The 24,333-nt window shown below is 44.3% G+C and overlaps 3 protein-coding genes across 3 annotated transcripts; all 3 read right to left on the bottom strand.

Moving 5' to 3' along the window:
- Nucleotides 1–1,634: 1,634 nt before the first annotated feature.
- LOC142988681 (troponin I, fast skeletal muscle-like) lies at nt 1,635–8,990 on the bottom strand. The gene is made up of 6 exons (XM_076137922.1): nt 8,983–8,990; nt 8,601–8,640; nt 8,386–8,514; nt 7,984–8,073; nt 2,128–2,301; nt 1,635–1,791 (listed from the first exon to the last, which is right to left on the bottom strand). The coding sequence occupies exons 1-6, from the start codon at nt 8,988–8,990 to the stop codon at nt 1,714–1,716; spliced, it is 519 nt and encodes a 172-aa protein (XP_075994037.1). The 3' UTR covers nt 1,635–1,713.
- On the bottom strand, nt 2,331–3,518 carry LOC142988342 (troponin I, fast skeletal muscle-like). Its single transcript, XM_076137476.1, has 4 exons — nt 3,378–3,518; nt 2,905–3,033; nt 2,383–2,472; nt 2,331–2,342 (listed from the first exon to the last, which is right to left on the bottom strand). Exons 1-4 carry the CDS (start codon nt 3,516–3,518, stop codon nt 2,331–2,333), a joined length of 372 nt encoding a protein of 123 aa, XP_075993591.1.
- A 6,131-nt stretch (nt 8,991–15,121) lies between the features above and the next one.
- On the bottom strand, nt 15,122–18,828 carry LOC142989662 (troponin I, fast skeletal muscle-like). The gene is made up of 7 exons (XM_076139294.1): nt 18,784–18,828; nt 17,772–17,804; nt 17,588–17,624; nt 16,523–16,651; nt 16,003–16,092; nt 15,585–15,758; nt 15,122–15,292 (listed from the first exon to the last, which is right to left on the bottom strand). The coding sequence occupies exons 2-7, from the start codon at nt 17,777–17,779 to the stop codon at nt 15,215–15,217; spliced, it is 516 nt and encodes a 171-aa protein (XP_075995409.1). The 5' UTR covers nt 17,780–17,804; nt 18,784–18,828; the 3' UTR covers nt 15,122–15,214.
- Between the last annotated feature and the right edge of the window lie 5,505 nt (nt 18,829–24,333).

Below are 24,333 nucleotides of genomic sequence, written 5' to 3'. Positions count from 1 at the left end.
TGGAAATATTCAAACTTCTTAAATTTTGGATCACTTTTGAAAGGTTTTTAAATATTGTCGTCAAAATGAATCTGAGTCCTAAACCCCTGATTTATGGTCATTTATATAGTGCAGCTGTAGCACCACCTACTGGACAAATACCTGCAGAGACAGCAGGATCGCTCAGAGTCGAGATTTGATTGCTAAAGCTGAAAGTGTCATTTATGATATTTTTAGATTTCAGATTTTTATGATAGTTTAAGGGCCACGTCCACAGAATTGTAGACGACAATGACAAGAAAATACACTGAAGTCATTTAGGAACAGGTCTGAATGTGATTTGGGGTGGACGGTATATTCTTATTTATCCAGTAAAAAATATAGATAATATCCTTTACATCTTTAATCTTATGAAATCTATTGAATTCCACAAGCTGATTTTCAGCTCATGAGCAGTACTTTTAGACTTTAAGAGTTCTGGTAGGAAAGAGGCTTTGGCCCACAAATGCCCACACACACACACACAAACACTAAAAAGCACGTTTGTCATAAGGCAAAATCAGTGTGTGTGTGTGTGTGTGTGTGTGTGTGTGTGCGTGCGTGCGTGCGTGTGTGTGTGTGTGTGTGTGTGCGCGTGTGTGTGTGTTTTTCTCCATGAACTCCACTCCTGCACCTCACTGGGCCTATACATACATCCTTATGTAAAACGTTGAATGTATTTGTATCACTGACTAGGAGGAGCAATAGATTACTGTGATTACTGTAAAGATTGTATGTTAAAAAAAAAGATTTGTCCCCAGTATAGATTTCTGGGCCAACTGGTAAGACAGCAGAATGCGATCCAGCCTGTCTTCTTGCTGATAGATCACTGATGGACCAGCTTACACAGGCCAGGACCTTGGCTCAGGAACATCTGAGACCTACTTATGTAAAATATATCATTGTCATTATCAATGTATATCATTGACTTGTTCCAACCGATGCTGACAAATGAATGTGTACTTTACTGATCCCTTGAGGTCCTCTGCATTTAATCCATGGTCTTTGAGGAGCAGAGGGAAGCCTCAGCAGAAAACAACACACAGACAACAACACAGGGCCACCAGTGTATGGATGAATGAATGTAAATGTCACATTAAGACAGATAAACATACACTTCTTTTCTTCCAAACTTTATTCTTTTATTTGACACGATTGCGGCAAAAGTTTTTGAAGATGTTAAAAGTGTGTGTCATGTTGCTGTGTGAACTTGTGTGAACCCTCCGTCACCCCTCGCCCCCCACCAGACAGACAAAGTGCAAAATGAAACCAGAAAACCTCCCAACCCCTGAACCCCTTAAGAACCCCTTAATCTTAGTGCTAATCTGGATCCAGGGACTTCTTTCTTTGAGGCTGTGAGATCTTGTGAGGTGTTCTTCAACATGTTGCCAGTGATGACATCAGTCAGGCATACAAGTCCTAATGTGACTTTATAATAGGTATGATCCTATGCAGATCTGATCCTTGAACAAACCCCAAAACATTTCCACACAAAAAACACAGAGAAAAATAGAATCCAGAAAACGTGGCTGTGGGTTTCAATGGATTTTACTTTGAAATGCTTTTTAACGCTGCTTTACAAATGTACAATCACAGACAAAGTTGAAAGTCACGGATTTAATTAAACAATAGCCATAAATGTCCTGTAAAAAGTGCCCCAGGGAGAGAGAAACTACGAGGAGGAAGTCAGGCTGCTTAGGAAGTCTCGAACATCTTCTTCCTGTCAGCCTTATCTTCAATGTTCTTACGCCAGTCGCCCACCGCCTCTGCAGGCTGCGAGACACAAACACAAGCCACCTCAAACACATGATGGGGAACATGCTAGCAGAACCACCCGGGCCGAGTCCAGCCCGGATACAGATGGCGACCATGAACCTGAAACTTTCAGTGCAGAGAAACTGGCACCACACTGGATTGGACTCAATCAACAAGCAGAACTTTTTAAGTCCACAGAATTCTTCCCTTTATAGTTCTAATGCTGTTCTGACGTCTCATTTCCTCCAACATGCTGCCTTCTGTTTCACAAACCCTCATTTCTCAGCGTTTCCACCAAAGAAGAAGAAGCGGAGCACAGAGACAGAGAGTCTGTCCCCTCCTGTGATGACTCACCTCCTCTTTCACCTCCTTCTTGACCTGCTTCAGGTTGGCCCTCAGCTCCATGTTGACGGTGTGTTTGGAGCCCAGCAGAGCCTTCAGCATGGTGTCGGCGGACATGCGCACTTTCCTCAGGGCGGGCTTCTTCACGCCTCTCAGATCCACCACTTTGATCCTCAGATCTTCCAACTGCGAGAAGGGAACATGTTCTAATTGACTTAGTGTCTCCTCTGGGTTTACGGGACGTGTTTGGGTTTGGAAGATGCTCACCTCTATGTCGCCCTTCATTACTTTGGCTTCTGTGTCGTACCTCTCCTCATCCAGCTGGTCAATCAGGGCATGGAGTTTCTTGCAGGTTTCCTGTTGACAGTTAAAGAAACTTAGGCTTGTGGATCAGGACAGGGATCAGGACAGCTGTCAGTGTTATGCTACATAGCTCTGCTGCAGCATTAGCTCCTGTTCATGCAGATATTTATTTATTTTGATTTGAGGTCAGATTAAGGTCCAGATTTGGTCAGAGTCACCTGCCACTAAACCAAGCAGCGCTGTTAGCTTTAGATTGATCTGAGTGCACATTTCTAGTACAAGCACAGACGATGTGACACTCAGCATCTCTCAGTTTATATCATGGCACAGCTCAACATGTGTGCTGTACATGTCAGCAAATGACATAATGCTGCTTTCAACTTCCTCCTCCATCATTTTGAGATAAGCCCGCACAAGTCCAGCAGTGTGATGTCGGAGCAAGATACTGAATCACAGGACTTGGAGTGTGTGAGTCAACAGTCTCACCATCAGGGTGGCATGGTCTCCGCTGGTGTCTGCTTTGGGGCAGTGTTCAGCCATGTGGGCTTCCTTTGCTGCGATGGCTTCCTTCTTCTCCTGCTCCAGCCAGCTAGCAGCGATCCCCAGAATCAGGCTCTGCAACGGCAACAAACAGGAAGGTCGGTCACAACTGCAACAGGACAAATCTGTTTTATGCTAGGCTCAAAATTTACCAATCAGTCCTCATAATCTAAAATCAGGTCAAATGAGTGCAGAGGATTTGTTACACACCTGCTCACAGCGTTAAAGCTCCTCCATGCACAACATCAATCTGAACTCATCCTCTCCAGACTCAATGACTCAAAACAACACTGGGATTGTTCAAACTGTACAAGGGCTGATTGATAACTTGCGAGCCAAATGTCGAACTCATTTTCAAGTTAAAGCTGTTTTAATTTTAGACATTTAAAGGCCGTCAGACAGGCTGCATGTCTGTTTACCTTCAGGTGATGCCTGCGGCTGTTTGTCAGCTTCTTCCTGTTTGGGAGAAAAAGCGTCAGGTTGACATAAGAGCCACATTCAGTCACACACAAGTCACACCTCAGAAAACGTGGAGCGGATTTACTAAACCCACCCACCATCACCGCCAGGGACATGAAATTTGGGTCAAATTTGGATCCATGTTGGCGTTTCTTTTCCAGCACAGAGATAGAAGTTCTGCCCTCCACAGTAAAAGCTCAAAGGATTTCCTGGACTCACTAATACAACTGTGTTATGCTATAATGAGGAAGGAAGCTGCAGACTGATGCGAGAAGGTACCCAGAAGTTACTATAGGATAGAGATCCATGACAACATACAGAGGGTTAAGGGTCAAAGGTCAGAGGTCAAGATATTAATATGTGACTAAATTTCTAGCTTCATGTAGAGGAGCTTTTAGAGGTTTTAACACGTGTTCATGGATCCATAAGACCTACAGACCTGAAGAGGAGCAGGACAGTTCAGGACAAATTTCCTCAAAGTCTCAAAATGTATTTTGGCCTTTTCTGTTGTTGCTTTTAGAAATATATGACTTAAAAATAAAAGAACACAAAATAAAGTGAACCTTCAAAATACAATCCTGAAGGCAGTAAAGGACTTGGACTTACTCAGACATCTTGGCGTTTTTGGAGTGTCAGGACCTGAAACCAAACGCAGAAACAGATGTTGAGTCTTTTTCTCCCTGGTCTGACACTGCAGATGTTCAGATTGCGATGATGTCTGTGAGGTCAGAGGTGCTGTGAGATCAGCATGTTCTGCTGCTCTGCTGTAGGTGATGGATGGAATATACTGCTGTAAGCGATCCGAGTCCACAGCTGAACAGCAGCAACGTCGACGGAACTAAACTGGGACTCAGAGTGTCGGGTGTCGCATCTCCACATTTTTACAACCAGATCAAGTTAAGGAAAAAATATTCATCAAGTTCATCAGACAGAATCTTTTTTTAACTTTTTTTAAATTTCATTTTCAAACACTAATGATATTAGTAAATGTTGAATTACTTTGTCCAAATCTGTTCAAATTGATCTTTTCATGCAAAAGCTGTTACCTTTTAGTTTCAAAACAAAACTCACAACAAATAAATAATAATCCTCAAATCAAATTGCTTGTTCCTGTTAAATTCATTCACTTATCAAATCAAGTGTGTTCAGACAAATGTTAAAATTTGATCATGTAGCAGTGAAGGCTTCAAATTGATCAGCTTATACATGTTTAAGAAAAGGAATCAAAGATCAACACAGTGATCTTCTAATTTACATTTTTCATAAATCTTTTTCACACAACCTTAAAGAAAAAATCTGATTTTTAATTTACAAGGATTGAAATAATTCCAATCATCAGTTCTGTTCAGAGTCACACATTAAATATACTTAGAACATCGAGGTAATAACTTGAGTTGTCAGATTTTTCCTTCCCTGACAGGAACACAAACAGATCATAAAACACAACGCCTAACTCATTAACATCTGTCAAGAGAGGGTCAAAGGTCAGCAACAAACACGTAAAAAGTGCGCTCAGGCTGCAAAGATCCGGGTCAAAGGAGCAGACAAACTCTGATTCAGCAGCTGAACAGAGCAGATAATTATTCCTCCATTTAAATATTTTTCCTTCATGTTATGTCTGGAATAAAGGATTCCTGTGTGGATTAAAAATGCAAATGGAACATAAAGAAAACATAAAGCTTCTCACCTGTGAGAGGAGGACGAAGCGCTCACGAAGACACGCTTGGTGGAGGAAAACGACACACTGGCAAAGCGTCAGACAGTGAAAAATGAAATAGGGTATATATGGTGAGATGCGATGTCTCAGCAAAACGCCAGGTTCCTCTTTATGGAAATGGCTTCAGGCTCAGACCAATGGGCCATCGAGCTCCTGAAATACACCCGGCCCAGCCCTGCGCTCCTTAACTGTCCTCTGTGAGCTCATCTGATGGCTGAGGCTCCACACAAGTTCACTTCTCAAATTCAGCCCTAAAGTTTCCAAAACTTCAAGGGATTCACAGCTCAACAGACTCCTGACATCAGATTAGGAATGCATGGCAATGTCTCATCCTAGTCTCAGCCCAAGATCCAAATTAAAAATATTCTCCTTACGTGCACTTTCACCTTAAATGTTTGCCTTAAATGTCAAATATGAGTCTGCCATTAGTCCTTACATCAGATGAGGACTCCATGACATCTCATTAATTTTTGTACTCAGTGTTTGTGTGTCCCCCTAATTTATGTCCCTTTGAGTGACTTAAATGAACCCTAATTGCTGATTCTAGAATCTACTTCATTCTCAGTCATAAAGTAAATAGTTAAATATGTTTCAAAGTCATCAGAGATAAAGCAGCTAAAAGATGAAGGAATGTCCCAACCTTTGATCGTTTTATGATCCCACTGTTCTGGTGCAGGAGTTCTTTGTCTAACTGCTTGGTGAAGGTGATTACGGTGTCAGTGGTTATCTTGGCTCTTTCAATAGAAAAGAAAATTGAAAGAATAACAAATGTGACTGTGAGCTGTAATTGACCATCAGATTTGAGATGAAGGTTAAATCCAAAGAAAACCCAAAATAATAACAGACCAAGATAAATGTATCAAACACATAAATCGTTACTTGAAAACATTTATTGAATGATTCCAACAAAACCTGAACATGGAGAGAAAATGTCTCTGTCAGACCTGTGAACTTGATGACTTCCTGTCCAAACCCATCCTTCGTCTCTTACTCTGCCACAAAAATCACAAAAGCAACCAAAAGCCAAGTGCTCGTCCCCGCATCTCCTGCTGGGACCCAAAAACGTTCAGTCACTCAGACCTCAGATCAAGTGTCCCCCTGTCGTCTTCTGTCCTCCTCATCGATGTCTTTAGGAAGTCTCAAACATCTTCTTCCTGTCCGCCTTGTCCTCGATGTTCTTACGCCAGTCACCAGCCTCTGTGTTCTGGAGGGCAGAATGACGCAGACTCATTAGCCACGTGCAAACTGACCACGTTCTTCTACAATCAATGAAGCTGTCGCAGTTCTGTCTCCATCACCGCATCTCACTAATATCTCACTCAACGATATCCAGACATAAATTTAAGAATCATTATCCAATACAATATCAGAAGAAATTTGGCCAAAACAGATGTGGGTGTGGTCACATGGCCACGCCCCTTCCCACCCCCAAACTTGGATAGCACCAACACGTTAGCATGCTGGTGACATAGCACTGTCCGAGTCTCGGCCATTCGCTCAGCGAAGAGAATGATGAGGATTAAATCCAAGACGTGGATTCCAAAGCATTTATCAGATTGTGAGCATACAAAAGCACAAATGTCTAAATTGAGGGATTGAAATATTTAAGAAATATTCAAACCCATTGCTCATCATTAATAACGACAACCATCATTTGAATTGAAAATATTTTCAGGGTCCTTATTCCCTGAATTTATGACGTGTACAATCTTCTGGACCTGAACCTGGATTCAACTTTATCCACAGGCTGAAGCTATGAACCTTGACCTACAACCAATACACAGACAGCCAGAAATGAGCCAATCCTCCTACTGTCAAGCTAAGTCAAACATTGTGGAGGATCCTTGTCTTTGCTGGGGGTCAGGGTCAGGGTTAGTGTCAGGGTGAGTGGCAAGGTTGGGGTTAATGTCAAGGTCATCTTTCTTTGACATGAACACAGCCGTGGATTGTGACCTTCATAAGTAGCGTGAAAAAACCCAGCAGACGAGTCTCACCTCCTCTTTGACCTCCTTCTTGACCTGCTTCAGGTTGGCCCTCAGGTCCATGGTCACCTTGTGTTTTCCTCCCAGCAGAGCCTGCAGCATGGCGTCAGCGGACATACGCACTTTCTTCAGGGCGGGCTTCTTCACTCCAGCCAACTCCACCACCTTCAGCCTCAGGTCATCGATCTGATCACAGGGACATTAAAGGTCATTGTTTACATCAATGAACACGAGACAAGAAGATGAAAGAGCAGGTGGACACATGGTAGAACAACATGTACACAGTTTAGTCTTTCAGAACGCTCTTTGTCTCTTGATTCGAGAATCTTCTTAGTTTGTCTGTCTTTAATGCCATCCTGGTTGGTCAATGTCAACATTCTTACATCAACTGTTTTCTTGACGATGGCCTCTGACCTTGAAAACAAACCGATGGTCCTGATAACCGTAGCACTTGCTGCTGTTTTTTTCATGCAACGCCCCCAAGAAGAACACCTGGCTGTGATTGGTCCAAACATCACAAGGAGCAAGTGGACGGAGCTCAACCAACCGTGTGATATTTGAACCAATCGCAGCCAGGTGCATGCACCAGAGGTAGAAAAGACTAAATTCTGGTTGGGTCTCCTGGAGAATGCTCACACAAAGAGCCTGTTTAGTCCTGAGACTTTCCTCACTTTGGCAGTTGGCAAAGCAGCCTTAGGTCCTTTGCTGCCACCTGCTGGTTTGGAGGGAAGAACACAACCTCGCGCCTGAGCAGGATTTTCCCATTTAAGTGTCGGTACAGACTAGAGAAGTGCTGTCTGCTGGCTGATGCTCTCTGGTAGACATGAGGGTTGACAGAAACGTGGCTCTGGCAAGTTTGTCTCTCACCTCCTTGTCGATTTTCTGCACTTTGGACTCGGCGTCGTATCTCGCCTCGTCCAGCTTATCGATGGCCTGGTGAAGCTTCTTGCAGAGCTCCTGATGACAAACAAACACACACCACACACACGTTAGAGCGCTGCAGTCTGTCTGTCTGTTGTTTGATTCAGCCTGAATGAACTGAACTCATAATCTAGGTATTTTTTGTTCAGCCACCTTTGGTTCCATTGTATCATTGTTTAGGTTTGTTTCTAGATGGAGATTAACCCAACCAGAGGAAAGCAGACGATGAAGGTTGTGTGTGGCTAGTCAGGCCCCTAAACATCAGATTTTCGGTCTCTAACAAGGAACCTTCTGGTAAACCTGATGGGCCGTTATTGATCAGTGAATATGGGATCAGTGTTGTGGTACCATGAGCGAAGCCTGGTCTCCACACAGGTCGGGGGCGGGGCAGTTCTCGGCCATGTAGGTCTCCTTGGCCTCTATGAGGTCTTTCTTCTCCTGCTCGATCCAGGTAGCAGCGATCTGCAGCATCACACTCTGAGAACACAACAAAGTGATTTAGCGTCATCTAATCGCTAATGAAGGAGATTTAGAATGTTAGAGAAGTTCAAACGTGCTCCCACCTTCAGGTGATGCCTGCGGCTGGAGGTCATTTTCTTTACACTGTGGTGAAGTTAAGAGACAGTATGAATTTTTATTAAAGATCATAAATCAACACTTAATTGTTCTAAAAATAAATGTAGAAAAAACCTCAAAGCAAATTATTTGAAAAATGTATAAGACTATATCAAAAATATCTTGTGTCTTAAGTTCTGTCAATCAACATTTTTCAAAAAAATATTAAATTCTTAATTGTTTCTAGAATATTATTTAATATAAATATATAATATTCTACAAATACAGCAAATCAACTTGAGCGAGAAATCAACTTGATTGGGTGACTTAGTGTTTAGTGCTTAGTGTAAACAGAAACACATGATGATGAAAGGAGAGGTTTGTACTCACTCAGACATGGTGGCTGTTTGGTAGCTTCACACCCTGATCACACACAGAAACACACACTCAGTTAGACTCACTGTCATTCTCAGTCACCTTTGACCTCCAGCAGAAACAGGATACAGAAACATGCAGCCGCCTTCACAAATGGCTAATTTTGGAGGGGTGGGGTCAGATTCCTTCCCCGCACTGAGCAGTTGTCCCTCTGCAGGAATTTAACTTCTTACGGCGAGCCGAGGGCCCCGGCACGAAATGACATCGGCATGGCAACCGAATGTGGCGCCAAGCATGCAGGAGAGCCGTTAACGGCGAATCCACCAGCCTGCCGGCATGAACGCCACAAAGTGAAGGGAGGCTACGGAAACTGCAAAAACCTCCAGACCTTAACACTCGGATCAACAGGATCGATTATCAGCAAATTACAATAAATTTACATTCCTTAAATATTAACACAACAGTTCACACGAAGATCGAGACACAACAACAGCCAATAAGAACCAAGGACATCAAAATGGCTCAGACAGACAGAGAGACAGACGGACAGAAAGAGACACAGACAGACAGGCAGAGAGAGAGACAGGCAGGCAGGTTTAACAGTGTAAACTTTGGCATAAGCACAATTTCCTTCCTGTCATTTTCAGTATTGAAGTCATAAACTCTAAGCACTGAACTGTAAACTGTAAAATAATCTTTTGAATGTTTAACCAGACAAGTTTCTATGATATTCAGAATAAATCTCTGATCTGTCCAAACTAACGCAGATTAATATTTAGTCCTTTATCATAAAACATAAAGAGGAATAAAGGCTCACTTTAGATCAAAGTTCAGCTCCAACATTTAACATCAAATCTGGCAAAAAATAAAGTGAACTTTTCCTTATTTGTAACTGCAAACAGGAACTTTGTCTCCTCGCAAAATAACAAACCAGCGTAACGTCCAAATCCAAACTTTAATCTCCCTGAGCGTCCTCACTGCGCCGCTACGTCCCCTAAAACCTCTGACAGCAGCTCAGAGGTCAGAGGTCACAGCTGCAGCAGAGCCCCCACACAGCATAACACATAAAAATGATTCCAACTGGGAAAAACCAAAGCAAACCTGCGTCAGAATGGAGAGATGGCAGAGAAAGAGAGTTCGGCTTTCTTTAGCTTTTCCTACCGGAGAGGACGAACAGAGCTACGGGCCGCCGAACGCACAAAGTGAGGCTCTCACCTACTGAAGCACGAGGAGGAGGAAGAGGGGGAGGAGGAGGAGGCGGGAGTAACAAACAGTACACATTAAACAGGGTATATACATGGTGTGAAGTGCCAGCTCAGCAGAAGGCTCACACCTCTTTTTGGAAGCAGAAACAGTGCAGACCAATGGGCCTGCGGGCGCCAGAAATACCAGCACACCTCTCAAAGAAACCTCGTAAATTGTCTTCTGCCCAAACACTATCGGGTTCCTCCCCGAAAAGTGTCAGGATGGAGGGAATTGTTACACAACAGCTGGGCCGAGTGACACACGATGAATCACTCTGAGATTGGGTTTCAAGGCGTTTGAGGCCATGCTGAAGGTCTGAAGGTCTGAGGGTCTGAAGGTCTGAAGGTCTCCTTCAAACATCAGAGTGGAACACATTTCACATTGTTCCAGGATCTATGTTCCAACCTCTTTGCATAAAGACTTTTTTCAATTTCAGATTTTATTTAGATTGTTGTGTTTTGTTCCTGAGCAGGTTCCTCTTTCAGCAGACAACTTCCTTGTAACATATATATACTTTTTTCTTAGGGTTCAAATTTTTGGTTTTGTTTGGAGGAAAGCAATATCTTTCAAATGTTCTTAAACCTTCTGGAACCTTCAGCTCAAAGTTGATACAGATATATATAGTGAATTTTCTCACCTTGTGTTGAACTTCAGGAAGCAGCAGCTGGGTTTATAAGCACCTCATACGATGAAGATGATGGCGATGAGAATAGAGGTGAAGATGAAGATCTGCGATGTGATGATGGGATGATGTGATGATGATTTGTGGCAAGAAGCCATGCGTGATGAGTGAAGAAGAGAGGGATAAGGGAAGCAGGGGAAGGCTCTCTGTCGACATCATGTGGTCACAGCACAACTCGTCCTCTTCCTCCTCACGTTCTTTGTGGTCACACTGATTTGACTCTTCGTATCACACATAGACTTCATACCTTGCCCATCTTGTCTAAATCATAAATGATGATGAACACCTCTGAAAATAAATAACGTAACCAAACTATTACAAACCTGATAACTCAGGCTCACTACTTATCAATCAACCCTTCATCCACTACTATAACCTAACCTGGTCATCTCAGATTCACATCTGGCATCATGGGACTGAAAGACTCAAATCAAAATTGATTATTGTCACTATTGATAAGTTGTGAGCCTAGCATGGACTTAATTACCAGCTGGGTCATGATTGTGCTAGGCTCACAACTTTTCAGTCAACTCACTATCCACAGCCATCATCTTATCATTGAAACAATCATCACTTGATATCAGCTCCAACAAAGGCAATTGACTACTACTACATAATGGCCAGGCTCAGGACTTATCAATCAATCTACAATCGGCACAAATGAGAGCAGCTGATGTGACAAACTGCACACTGCACTCAATTCTGCATTCGATCAACACTCAGCACCAGAATTTGGGGGGAAGTTTGGTTTAGAAGTGCCTGAAACGTCTTCTAACCAACCGAACCTTTGAAAAAATAATCCTCCATTGTTCGCTTGACTAAAAATAAAAAGCAAAACAATCTTTGAAAAATCCCCAATGACCTCTGACCTCTGACAAAAGTGCAGCATCACAGCATTTCCTTATTGAAAAAACATTTAATTGCAGAGGTTTCTCCACGAAAAGTGTCTGAGGTGTGTGAGTCGTGTGTCCGTGCAAAGAGTAAACAGAGCTTTTAGTCTGAAAGTCTTTAGGAAGTCTCAAACATCTTCTTCCTGTCAGCTTTGTCTTCAACGTTCTTACGCCAGTCGCCGACGGCTTCAACAGCCTGCAGGACACACATGGTATTACAAAGTGAGAACTGTGAATCTGACTCCACTCATCAAACCTATTGAGGGAGTCTGCAGGGCCGCTCCGAACATTTTGGTGTCCTAACCAAATACGCCCCCCCCCCCTTAAAAATAACTGAATAATTAAAATGGATCAAATCTGCTGTTGCTTCAATTTCATTGTCAGATGGTTGAGGAGTTCCTACATGTGAGAATTGAACCTGGTGATTTTATAAACTGAGCGTCAGACCTCCAAAACAACTTATTTCTGACTTCATCATCAAACATCTTTCTTTGACATGAACGCAGCCGTGGATTGTGACCTTCATGTGTAGCGTGAACAAACCCAGCAGACGAGTCTCACCTCCTCTTTGACCTCCTTCTTGACCTGCTTCAGGTTGGCCCTCAGGTCCATGGTCACCTTGTGTTTTCCTCCCAGCAGAGCCTGCAGCATGCTGTCAGCAGACATACGCACTTTCTTCAGTGCGGGCTTCTTCACTCCAGCCAACTCCACCACCTTCAGCTTCAGCTCATCTATCTGGAGACACACACAGGATGTTTACGCACACCTCCAACTACAGAAACTATAAAACCAAGTGCCGCGGTAGGGGCAGAGGCAGGGCACAGGTGGGGCACAGACGGGGCACAGGCGGGGCAGAGGCAGGGTACAGGTGGGGCACAGGCCGGGCAGAGGCAGGGTACAGGTGGGGCTCAGGCGGGGCAGAGGCAGGGCATGGCCGAAGTGACGCTGTGTGGCACCAAACCCCTGTGATATCTACAGGATCTGGGTTTCAGGTTGAGCTCAGGTTGGTTGTTAGGGTGGTTGCTAGGATGTTGCTAGGTGGTTATTAGTCATCATTACAGTATTTGTGTATTTCCTCATGCTTGTCTCTACCTCATTGTCGGACTTGGTCACTTTGGCCTCAGCGTCGTATCGTTCCTCGTCGATCTTCTCGATGGCCTGGTGAAGCTTTTTGCAGAATTCCTGTTGGCACAAAGAAATGTTTCTTTGCTTTAGAAGGAAAGGTTTCATAGTGTAAATCGGAAATGTTGTCTGATGAAGTCATCTCTTCAGATCTCTGCAGGCTGAGAGTTGGGCGCTTTGTTTACCATCAGAGCGGCCTGGTCTCCGCTCAGGTCGGGGGCGGGGCATCTCTCTGCCATATGAGCTTCCTTGGCGGCGGCGATGTCAACGGCTTCCTGCTCAAGCCAGGTGGCGGCGATCTGCAGCATCAAACTCTGCACGGACAAAAAAAGCAACGTCATTCCACAGACTCGTCACAGCTTCATCAGTCAGAACACGGAGAGGTTGAACGGAGCTTTTACCTTCAGATGATGCCGGCGGCTGGAATTCATCTTCTTTCCCCTGAAAACAACAAAAACACAACAGTCAGATGGCGACTCAGCGTTTCAACCGTCAGACAGCAAATCACTACAAACACAACGTGGCTGACATGAGAACATGGATGGAGTTGAGCAGAATATTTGCTGAATACACGGCAGAAAACACAAAGAAAGCTTAGAAATAAAGAGAAATCAATAAATCAATACTTACTCAGACATCTTGGCTGTTTGGCTTCTAGACTTCTTAGACTGTCACAAAAGTAAAAAAAACAGTTAAATGGTGAGGGTGAGGGTAAGTGCAGGGGTGAGGGTGAGGGTGAAGGTCGTCCCCTTGCACTTCTATGAGGTTGGTTTAAAAATCATTTCTGGTGTTTCTCTTCCTGTTTCCTGTTTCGTGTTCCAGTTTCCTCCAATGAGAAATGCAGAGAAAAAGAAGCATTTCAGCCTGAATGGTTACATCAGAGAGTTTCTTACCTTGGCGATGAAGAGGATGAGGAGCTGCAGGCTTCTGGGGGGGTCACAGGGGAGGACTGGCCATGGGGGGGGGTATATATGTGCTTGGACGCTTCTACAGCTTTGTGTTTATGGCCATGTACCAGGCCGGAGCTCCTGAAATACCCTGGACTCCTAAAAACGTCCATCACCAGGAGAGGAGGTCAGAGGTCACAGGTCAGCTCCGCCCCTCGCAAACCAACAGCGTCGGCAGGAAACATGGATGAGTTCTGCCTCACTGCAAATCAACCTGCAAAAGCTCAGATAAACAAAGGATTGTTCCATCTGAACACGATGAAGAAGAGGAGAACAACATGTCAACCTTCATGATTTAAGAGGGTGAAATAGTTTAGACATTTTCTTTTCATTCAAAGATGTTTTGTAAATAAATAAATCCATTTTACCTTCTCCATGTCACCGTTCTTCACATTCATGTCAGAGAGTTTGAGCAGCATCTCAGATGTTTGTTGTCATAAACCATGATCAGGTTATACAATGATAGATTACATCAAACCAAATATAACTTCATTATTTGTTCTATTTATTCTACAATTTACTTTACTTCATTTAATCTTAGAGTCAGTACAGTAAAATAAACACAAAATAATTAAATAAACAAGCAGAAACACACAGCGTCTCAAAAGTTAAACAGCATTTTGTGTCATTCTATTGTTCCAAATATCACAAAAGAATTATCGTTAAACTTTTAAAACTCTTTCTAAAAATCTAGAAAGTTTGACATTTTTAAATTATGCTGTTGAATTTTTGCACAGAAATAATATTGAATTTGCAAACTAAGTGGATGTTTGACTTGAATGTCTTCCACATGAACAATCAGCACTTCTCCATACAGGAGCACACATTAATCCAGAATAAAGTGTCATATTAATTATATAAGTCAGAGATTTGTCGTTACAGTGCAGCTTTTTGAATATGAAGTAAAATTTAAATCAAATACGATGAAAAGAGCTCAGCTGAGCAGAGTGAAGTCCTCTGCTGCCACCGTGTGGTGACTCACTGATCTGCACTCTGACTCTCCAGCTGATTTGAAGACAGTTTGATTCTTTGTTCTCTGTTCTAAGATTTTCATCAGTTTATCCTAAGCTTAGTCTATCTTAGCTGAATGATAATCATTTAGATTTGTCTTTCAATTCTGCGGCTCTTTGGTTGAACGAACCCCAAAACATTTCCACACACAAAAACACAGAGAAAGAAAGAATCCATCAAACGTGTCTGTAGGTTTCAGTGGATTTTAGTTTGAAGCTTTTTAACGCTGCTTTACAAATGTACAATCACAGACAAAGCTGAAAGTCACGGATTTAATCAAACAAAAGCCATAAATGTCCTGTAAAAAGTGCCCCAGGGAGAGAGAAACTACGAGGAGGAAGTCAGGCTGCTTAGGAAGTCTCGAACATCTTCTTCCTGTCAGCCTTATCTTCAATGTTCTTACGCCAGTCGCCCACCGCCTCTGCAGGCTGCGGGACACAAACACAGGCCACAGTCAGCCGCAACACGCCGCACTCACATGTCTGCGTACCTCAAACACATGATGGGGAACATGAACCTGAACCTTTCAGTGCAGAGAAACTGGCACCACACTGGATTGGTGCCAGTTGGTCTTCCCTTTTTAGTTCTAATGCTGTTCTGACGTCTCATTTCCTCCAACATGCTGCCTTCTGTTTCACAAACTGTCATTTCTTAGCGTTTCCACCAAAGAAGAAGCGGAGCACAGAGGCAGAGAGTCTGTCTCCTCCTGTGATGACTCACCTCATCTTTCACCTCCTTCTTGACCTGCTTCAGGTTGGCCCTCAGGTCCATGTTGACGGTGTGTTTGGAGCCCAGCAGAGCCTTCAGCATGGCGTCAGCAGACATGCGCACTCTCTTCAGGGCGGGCTTCTTCACGCCGGCCAGGTCGATCACTTTAATCTTCAATTCTTCAATCTGCAGGGGACGGACAAAGGTCACAGGTCAGGTGCTCATATCTAATGAACGTACAGTATCAACCTGCTGCTTCCATGAATTAATGCTAGACTGGTAAATCTTCCCGCTTTACTTGTAAACATCAAACAGGACGACGCCTCATGTGAATCAGTTTGATGTTTGTGTGAAAGGTTGGGTGGGTGTGGTTTATGTCTTGATGTTTGAGGTGAAGATGAAGGTGAAGGAGGACAAATAGAAGCTTTACCTCTTGATCCGTTTTGTTCACTTTGGACCCCAGGTCGTAACGCTCCTCATCCACTGCGTCGATGAGCCCGTGCAATTTCTTGCAGGTGTCCTGTGCGGACAAAGTGCACATAAGCAGCACTGTTACCCACACACACACACATACACACACACACACACACACACAAACACACACACACTATGCATCCCCAGCATGCATCAGGCTGTCTGGTCACCTTGCTGAGCCTTATGGGAAATGTAGGCTGTACAAAAAGTGCACCATTATTTTGAATCAATTGTCCTATTTCTATGAAAGGTTACAATATTGGCTTGAATCAAAGGTGACATGGACATTAACCCTTTCTTCTCCCTCTGAAGCTCTACGCTGCTCTATGCTGCTCCATGCTGCTCTATGCTCTCTTAAAAGTACAAGAAATTACTTAAGTATTGTTGTTTTCAGGAGCATTTGGAGCTTAATGTGAACAGAATAGTGTGACTCCATAGTTTCAGTGGAGGTGTCAGAGGGTTGAGGGTTCAGTTACCATCAGAGTGGCCTGGTCTCCACTCTTGTTGGGGGAGGGGCAATGCTCAGCCATGTAGTTCGCTTTGGCGATCACAAGGTCTTTCTTCTCCTGCACGATCATGCTGGCCGCGATCGACAGCATCACACTCTGAGGGCACAAGCAGAGGACAGGATGGATCCCGGTACCTGAGGCACCTGAACGCCTCATCAGAGTCACTGAAGGCTGTCAGCCTGGTGGGAGCGCTGTTATACACGTTTGATCTTTTAGACTCAAACTTTTGAACCATGTCATCGGAACGAAACTCATTTTTCATTTGAATCTCTCCACATCAGCCAAATAGGCCACGCCCCTTTTATAGCTGACCGGACTTTTGGATTTTTCAAATATTTTCAAAAAAACTTTTTCTATTTCTGCTCTGATCATTTTCGGTCAAAGGTCACACACATGTCTCAGTATCATGTGAGCTGAGGGGGCGTGGCTCAGTGTGGTCTGTCAGGTCTGAAAAGTTTCAAACTCATCATCTTCATCTTCAAATTCATCTAAAGACAGACGAGGTTTTCCTGAGTCTCACTCTTTTAACCAGCAGATGGCGCCACCAAGCCGCGCAGCCCCGCTCTGATCAGGCCTGAGGCTGCTGGCTGACAGATGGGATTCAAACCAACAACTTGGATTCAATTCAACTCAATAATATGACATCACTTATATTACCATATGTTTATGATGTTTGTTAGTGTGTCGGGTCGTTAACAGTACATTTTTGAATGCAGGCGGTCGCCAGGTTACAAACTACTTCCGTCTTTAAGTTTAATGTGTATGTAAGTGAGAGCACGCACGCACGCTCTCTCTCACACACACACACACACATACACACACAGTGGTTAGGTGTGTGACGTTCCCTGTAGTTAGAGCATAATTCACACGGGCGCAAAGTTTGTTGCTGTATTCTGTAAGTAGTGTGTGTGTGTGTGTGTGTGTGTGTGTGTGTGTGTGTGTGTGTACAGCATAAAGAGGCACCATGATGATGGATCTGCAGACTGATCAGGATCAATATCTGCCTGTGAAAACCCAATTAGAGGTTTGTACCTTTAGATGATGCCTGCGGCTCGATGTCATCTTCTTGCTTTAAGGAGAAGAACACAAAATACATTCAGACGAAAAAACCTCATGACTTAGAACCCACAACCATTCTCTCTCTCTCTCTCTCTCTCTCTCTCTCTCTCTCTCTCTCTCTCTCTCTCCAAACCAAAGTTAAAGGGTCATCACTTACTCAGACATGTTTGTGGTTTCTGTGCTTCACAGCCTGTGGAGAGAAACAGAGAAGAAGAGAAGAAGAAGTGAAGCATCTGCTGGCTTCTTCGATCTTCTTAAATATCAGAGCGATGTGGATGAAACGTGATCCATCAAACAGATGATGCGACGGCCGAGTGGTGACAAGGCTAAGTTTGGAGCGGCGGGGCTCTGATGTCGCCCTGACGCCTGGGCTAAGTAACCTTACAGGTGGTCCACAGACGCTCGGGGACTTTACACTTCAATTCCTCTCTGGGGCAAGAAAAGCTATGTGCTGAGCTAGCACGTTAGCTGACGAGCCCGTTAGCCACCCAGTGCAAGCTGTGAATTCCAACAACATTGCCCTGCGGAACGCCACCCATCTCCACCCAGTTTAACTTTCCACAACCCTCTTCCTCTTTACGAGTCTTCTTCCCTCCTAAGAGCTTCTGTCAATCCAATCATCACCACCTCCTCATAAAGGGGCTTTGTTCTTAAACTATGAACGTTTCATCTTTTCTCAGATAAAGAAACTCTAAAGGTCCAAAGAAATTCAAGGTGAGGAAATTTCCAAATTTTCTATATCATCCAAGTTTCTCAATCTGCAATTTCTTCTTCTTTCCAAACACCAAAACTCCAGAAATCTAAACAGTGAATCAACACACCTAAACACCTAATCAAACATGTTTTGTCTAATTAAAAACACCTGAGGAGGAAAATAACACTCACATTTCTAAACATGGCTTGAGAAATGAGCCTGAACAGAAAACGACAGGTTTCCTCTCTGAGCCAGGAGACAAAGCTCTGATAAAGACTCTAAAGTGCAGAAGCTTGTTGAGCTCATTTCAGCAGAGCGGCTCGTTAAAGCTCCTCTGCTTCACCACAGAGCTACAAGCACCCAGAGGTCAAGACACCCGTGACCTCAGCACTTTACGAGAACCTTCCACAAAAAGAGCAGGACAGAGATCCATCCAAAGCTCAGCAGCTTCATGCAGAGAGAAACTCAAGCTCACCTACAACCAGAAAGAAAGACGAAGAGGAGGAGGAGGAGGAGGAGGGCAGCGAGCGAGCTGAGACTCAAGTCACAGTGGGAAGAAATCACAGCAGGGTGTATATATATATGAGGGATCAAATATGGATATGGAGCTCCTGTTTATGGAAATGGAGAATCCTCAGACCAATCGGCCTGCAAGTGCCTGAAATATCATCGAGCCCTGCCAGCGTCTCCTCATAAATATGAGCCCATCGTCCTCCAGGAGGAGCCTGGTTTCATGTTAGGAGACACTGAGATGCTATAAAAGGGAGGAAAGGGGTTCACACTCAATATTCAACCATCCACAGGCCAAATCCACCAAAGCAAAGACTCTGCAGGATGTTTGGGGGAAGTCGAAGACAAAATGAACACTTTCAAGTCTTTTCAGGTCAGATTAGGACACATTGTGACATTAGAGCCCATACCTCCACCAAAGCCCAACAGTCCTGGAGTGTCTGGAGGCAGTCGCAGCTCTGTGCTGCTCTGTGCTGCTCTGGATCAGAGAACTGAAGCGTCCTGTGCTGATCTGACACCAGAGGACGCTGCACTGGTTTTGTTTGACCTGAAATCGAACCACAGGTTGGACCTCAGAGAGAGTCGAGCTTTGTGAGCCTGATGAATCTGAAGGACTAATGTGTCATTCTCAGGGCAAAGACAAACATTTTCTTCTTACACTTCTTCTCCAACAGAGATTCCCTCTCCACAAATCTGAGGGAGCAATAGGAACACCCAGTGGGATTATACAGAGGTACACACAAGGCATGGAGAGCAGGAAACACAAACATGCATTAGGAAATAACATGAAAGACAGAGATGAGGGAGAGAGACAGGCAGAGAGACGGGCACAGAGAGAGAGAGAGAGTGAGAGAGAGAGAGAGAGACCGACAGAGAGAGAGAGAGAGACCGACAGAGAGAGAGAGAGAGACCGACAGAGAGAGAGAGAGAGAGAGAGAGAGAGAGAGGGAATGTTTAAGCACAATACAGTGTAGTCCTCTTATTGTTAGTCTCTCTCCCGGGGCATCAGTTCACGGGACGCACAGAAGGACCCTCTGGCCAGTAGAGGGCGGAGGTTTGGGTCTTTGGGGTTGTCAGTGGGACGGCCTGCGGGACGTCAACCATGATCCTGTCTGCCTGTTTTGTTTTGATTGCGGGGTTTTCTGGGGAAATTAGAAGCAGAAATGGATTCACTGGTTGTGTCCTCCAAACGCTTGGAAACCAGAGCCGGCTGAGGTCCTCGTGTTTCCCACCTCTCGCTGCTCTACAGGCACCCCAGTTAGCCAATCAGAGCAGGACGTGGGGCCTCCACTTATAGATTTGATTAGTAAAACAGCAGCTGCTCAGCTTCTCCCTGAGGAAATTACAGAAGAAGAAATGCTGAAATGTTGCTGCTCTAATTCTTGCATACTGAATGTCAATCTAGAGCAGGGGTGGGCAAACTATGGCCCGCGGGCCACATGTGGCCCGTTGCCCGCTTTAATGCGGCCCGTTGCCCGCTTTAATGCGGCCCCTCAAATATTGGCACATATATGGACAGATCGCCGAATTTGACAGGAAAAATAACGGCCTGCTTAAACGGATCCAGGATCAGGCGAAAAGAGGGAAAACTCTGAGCTGGATGTAATTCTCCTACATTGCATAATCCAGTGGTTCCCAAACTTGTTCAGCAGGGAGACGCAGTTATCACGTCTCTGTGTGTGTGGACGGGCGAGAGAGAGAGTCCGGTGGCACGTAAGATCTTTGTGGGAGCATTGTCATGGTTACGGGTTACATACAGTATGAAGATATGAATGTGTAGTGTGCCAGAGACTGGTGACAATAAAGCTGCTGCTGCAGAGTTACAGAAACATCTCTAGATTCTAGAGCATTAAACACTTCGTCCAATAGGGGCTGATGCCTAGAATGTCCCTTGTGAGTGTCTGAAACATTTTGCTCAACACAAATATAGACAAAGATGTAACAGCCAATGAGAACGAGGCCATTTTACATGCAGTGGAAAGTAACTGCTCAATCAGATCAATACATCGATGACATCACTTCTTCCTCAGCCGCCCGCTCGATTTCTGCAGCTCATGCAAACATGCAGCACTCATTTGTGAGGCAGTCACAAGAAAGAACCCCTTAAATTTTATATTTTGAACTCTAAAAGCAGCTCGAACGATCATGTCTGAACTGAAATCATGACACACAATTCGAGTCTGAAGTCACCAACACTCATGGAGGGAAGCAACAGCTGAGAGGCCTCAGATCATTTAAGAGTAGGTGTGTGACGTTGCAGCACACAGACCAATCACACGCAGAGACACACACATGCAGCACAAAGCCAACATCTGATACTTAAGCCGTCGCATTAGGAATCTGCCAGAGAAAACAGGTGGAAAAGAGACAAAGTGAAACTTTGATTTGCTCCAAATAAAACCCGAGCTCACATTTCCTCCCTCTATAAATATCGGCTGATCAGCGGCAGGCCCGGTTGGTGCTCCGTCTCTTCTTGCTGATGTAAGCCTGTGATGTGAACCTTAGGCGGGATTCTCGCCCTCTCATGTTCACTCCACTGCTAAAGGAATATGTGGCACCACGTCAGGTAGCTGCAGCTTTTCCGAGCGGTAACCTCAGCTGGACCCGGAGCCTCACACGGAGCTCAACAACAAGCTAACCCTCATCCCAGCAGCTCACAGCCACACTGATCAGGAGCCTTTACTCACTTTCTCTCCACAAAAGCTACATTTCCTTCTGAATTGATTTCATGATGTCATTTTTACAAAACTACAATTTTGCTATTTTCTTTGCATAAACTAGAATTCAAGTCCAAAATGTGTCTCTATCAGCTTTTCTTGTTGATTGCTGAATAGCTTTGATTCTCTGTCTCCTGTCGCTCTGAAACAAGCTAAAAAAAAATAAAAAAAACTCCCTCCGTCACCTGTTTACCATCTGTTCATATCAAGTGACTTCATGCTTTAATGAAAACTCAAATTAGTTCCAAGTCACTGGATAACGTTCGGTTATAAAAAGTCAACATTGTGTGCAGCTGCTGAGATGTAAATAGAAATGTCAAAGACACGGATTTGCTCTTTACTGAGTTTTTATAGTTTGGCCCAGCGTACTGGAGGTGAAGACGAGAAGATGTGGAGGGAATTGATTTAAAATGAAGTCATACTGGCACAAAACCCAGAGAGAAGTAAGCTGTGTTATGTGACAGCAGATGACTCCAAACACAGAACAGAGGCGGAACAAAGAGCTGCTGCTTTCCACTCTGCTGCTTCACGCAAACTTCAACAAAAAATTCAACTCTGACCTTTTGGTGACCTTTGCAACGTGCGTCCAATGAGGGAACAGCCAGTGTTGTGACATGTGACAGTCATGTGACATTCAACATGGAATCAAGTCACAAAGTAGCCAACTCAACTAGAAATGAGAAAAGACTTAAAACATCACAAGTAGCTTTACTCAAATGCTTCACTTGGGACAAATCAGTGACAGAGGCTACGAGACAAACTACTGGGACCTGAACACAGATGTGGTGAGTCACAAAGAGCGACCTGGGTTTGGAACCTGGCAGGTCATAGAGCAGCTCATTGTTGTGTCACATAGAGCAGCTTGATAATGTGTTACATAGAGCAGCTCATTGATGTGTCACATAGAGCAGCTCATTGTTGTGTCACATAGAGCAGCTTAAGTACCAAATGTATCACAGACATTCCTTTGGTCAGTGGGACAAACACGCTCTGGAGTTGTGAACTACAACAGGACGTAGGGAGTTGCGGAGCATTGTTTTGCGAAATGAGTGATGCTGCAACAAGGAGAGCGAAGACTACTGTGGTCTCAAACTAAACCCAAAGCTAACAGTCGGCTTCAGTCAAAGCTAACAATCAGCTACATCCAAAGCTAACAGTCGGCTACAGTCAAAGCTAACAGACAGCTACATCCAAAGCTAACAGTCGGCTACAGTCAAAGCTAGCAGTCAGCTACATCCAAAGCTCACCTCTGGGATTGTTGATTTTGCTAACGTACCTAATGTACTCGCATTTCACTTTAGTCCAAACACTGACACTCACATCCACACACTGATGCAGGTTCATACCAGGCAAGGAGACAACCTGCCCATCAGGAGCAGTGAGGGGCTCAGTGTCTTGCTCAACAACACTTCTTCTTCTCGGAGGATGAGGCTGGAATCAAACCAGAAATCTTCTGATCCCTAGAAGCCGCCCTTTAGTTGAGTTTACAGAAACATAATTTTTATCCTTGTCATTTCATTAGTTAGCGAAGCTCCACCTGAGAACGAGCCGGACTAGGAGGCAGCGATGAGCCTAAAGGTGTGAGCAGCAGGTGGGCCTCCAGGCGTGATGACAGGTCTGAGTGAGGTGCAGACAGCAGACATGATGGAGTCTGAGGCATGCCGGGAATGTGGCTGTGGAGGGCGACGGGAGGGGTCAGGTTCGTGGTTCTGTCAGAGAGACGGGCAGGTGTTTTGGTGAAGACGCCTCAAGAATGTCGCGTACAGCAGCTTAGACTTCGCACATGCGGATGAAGCGTGTAGCCTTTCCTCACTATGTGAAGTAATTAATATATGTGGATGCTCACCAATGCAACTTGATGCATATTCATCGGGCTTGTTAGTTTACATTCATCCACCATCTGCTTGTTTCTACAGATGACAGTAGAAAAATGTGGCCAAAGTGTCTGTGTCCTCTCCCGCAGAGAGGTTTTTTTGGCACTTCATTGGTTTTCGGTATGTCACACAAGAACAGACAGCGAATGACAAACCTTCCCAAGAACACAACAACCTTCAAGAGCCCCAACAACCCTCTTCCCAAAATCTAACCCTAAACATTCAACCAAGAATCTTTTCCATCAACCCAGGAACTTATGGAGGAGCCCAGAAACCTTCTGAAGGAGAAACTGATCCTCTTTGGAACTAGTCTTTCTGAATCAATCCACTCAGTCAATCTCGTCTTCTGACCCTTTGAGACCTTCTTAACCAAACCCTCTCATATGTCCACATTGTGTCGTTACAGTTAGGGTTAGCCTGAACCAATCACAGCGAGGTACAGACCTGCCGGACACCTTAGTGTTTGTCACCACTTCACTTATTCCAGTCAGCCACTTCCATTGATTTTGCCCGAAAATAACTATCATAGTTTTCTCATTTTTATCTTTTCATGACATCTTCTATTTCACACCAGGTCCCCTCTTCTTTAATAATGCAAATCTTCATCATATAATTCCTAGGGTTTCTGGTACCTGGTATTAGCTTTGTGGGTGTGTCTTTGTTGTCATCTGGTGGGGCAGGAAGTGAGGCGGTACAGAGCCATACCATCGGATTTTTAATTTTTGTACTGATTACTTACAGTATTGTGATTCAGGATAAATGCTGGAAAAATGTTATTGGATGTATGGGCACAACTTAGGTAAACAATGGAATTCCTTTTCGGCTTTGACCCCATTTGGCTGCTCCCAGTGTGTGTTTGCTGACATTACTGGACTTAGACTGTTTAGACAAAGAAGACTAACTTGTCCTGTCGTTCCCTGCACT

Source organism: Genypterus blacodes, unplaced genomic scaffold (genome assembly GCF_046128005.1).
Source record: "Genypterus blacodes isolate CSIRO-AG114 ecotype Tasmania unplaced genomic scaffold, CSIRO-AGI_Gbla_v1 ptg000015l_1, whole genome shotgun sequence".
NCBI lineage: Eukaryota > Metazoa > Chordata > Actinopteri > Ophidiiformes > Ophidiidae > Genypterus > Genypterus blacodes.
The sequence above is the reverse complement of the archived record's forward strand: the minus strand, read 5'-3'. Positions and strand labels throughout refer to the sequence as shown.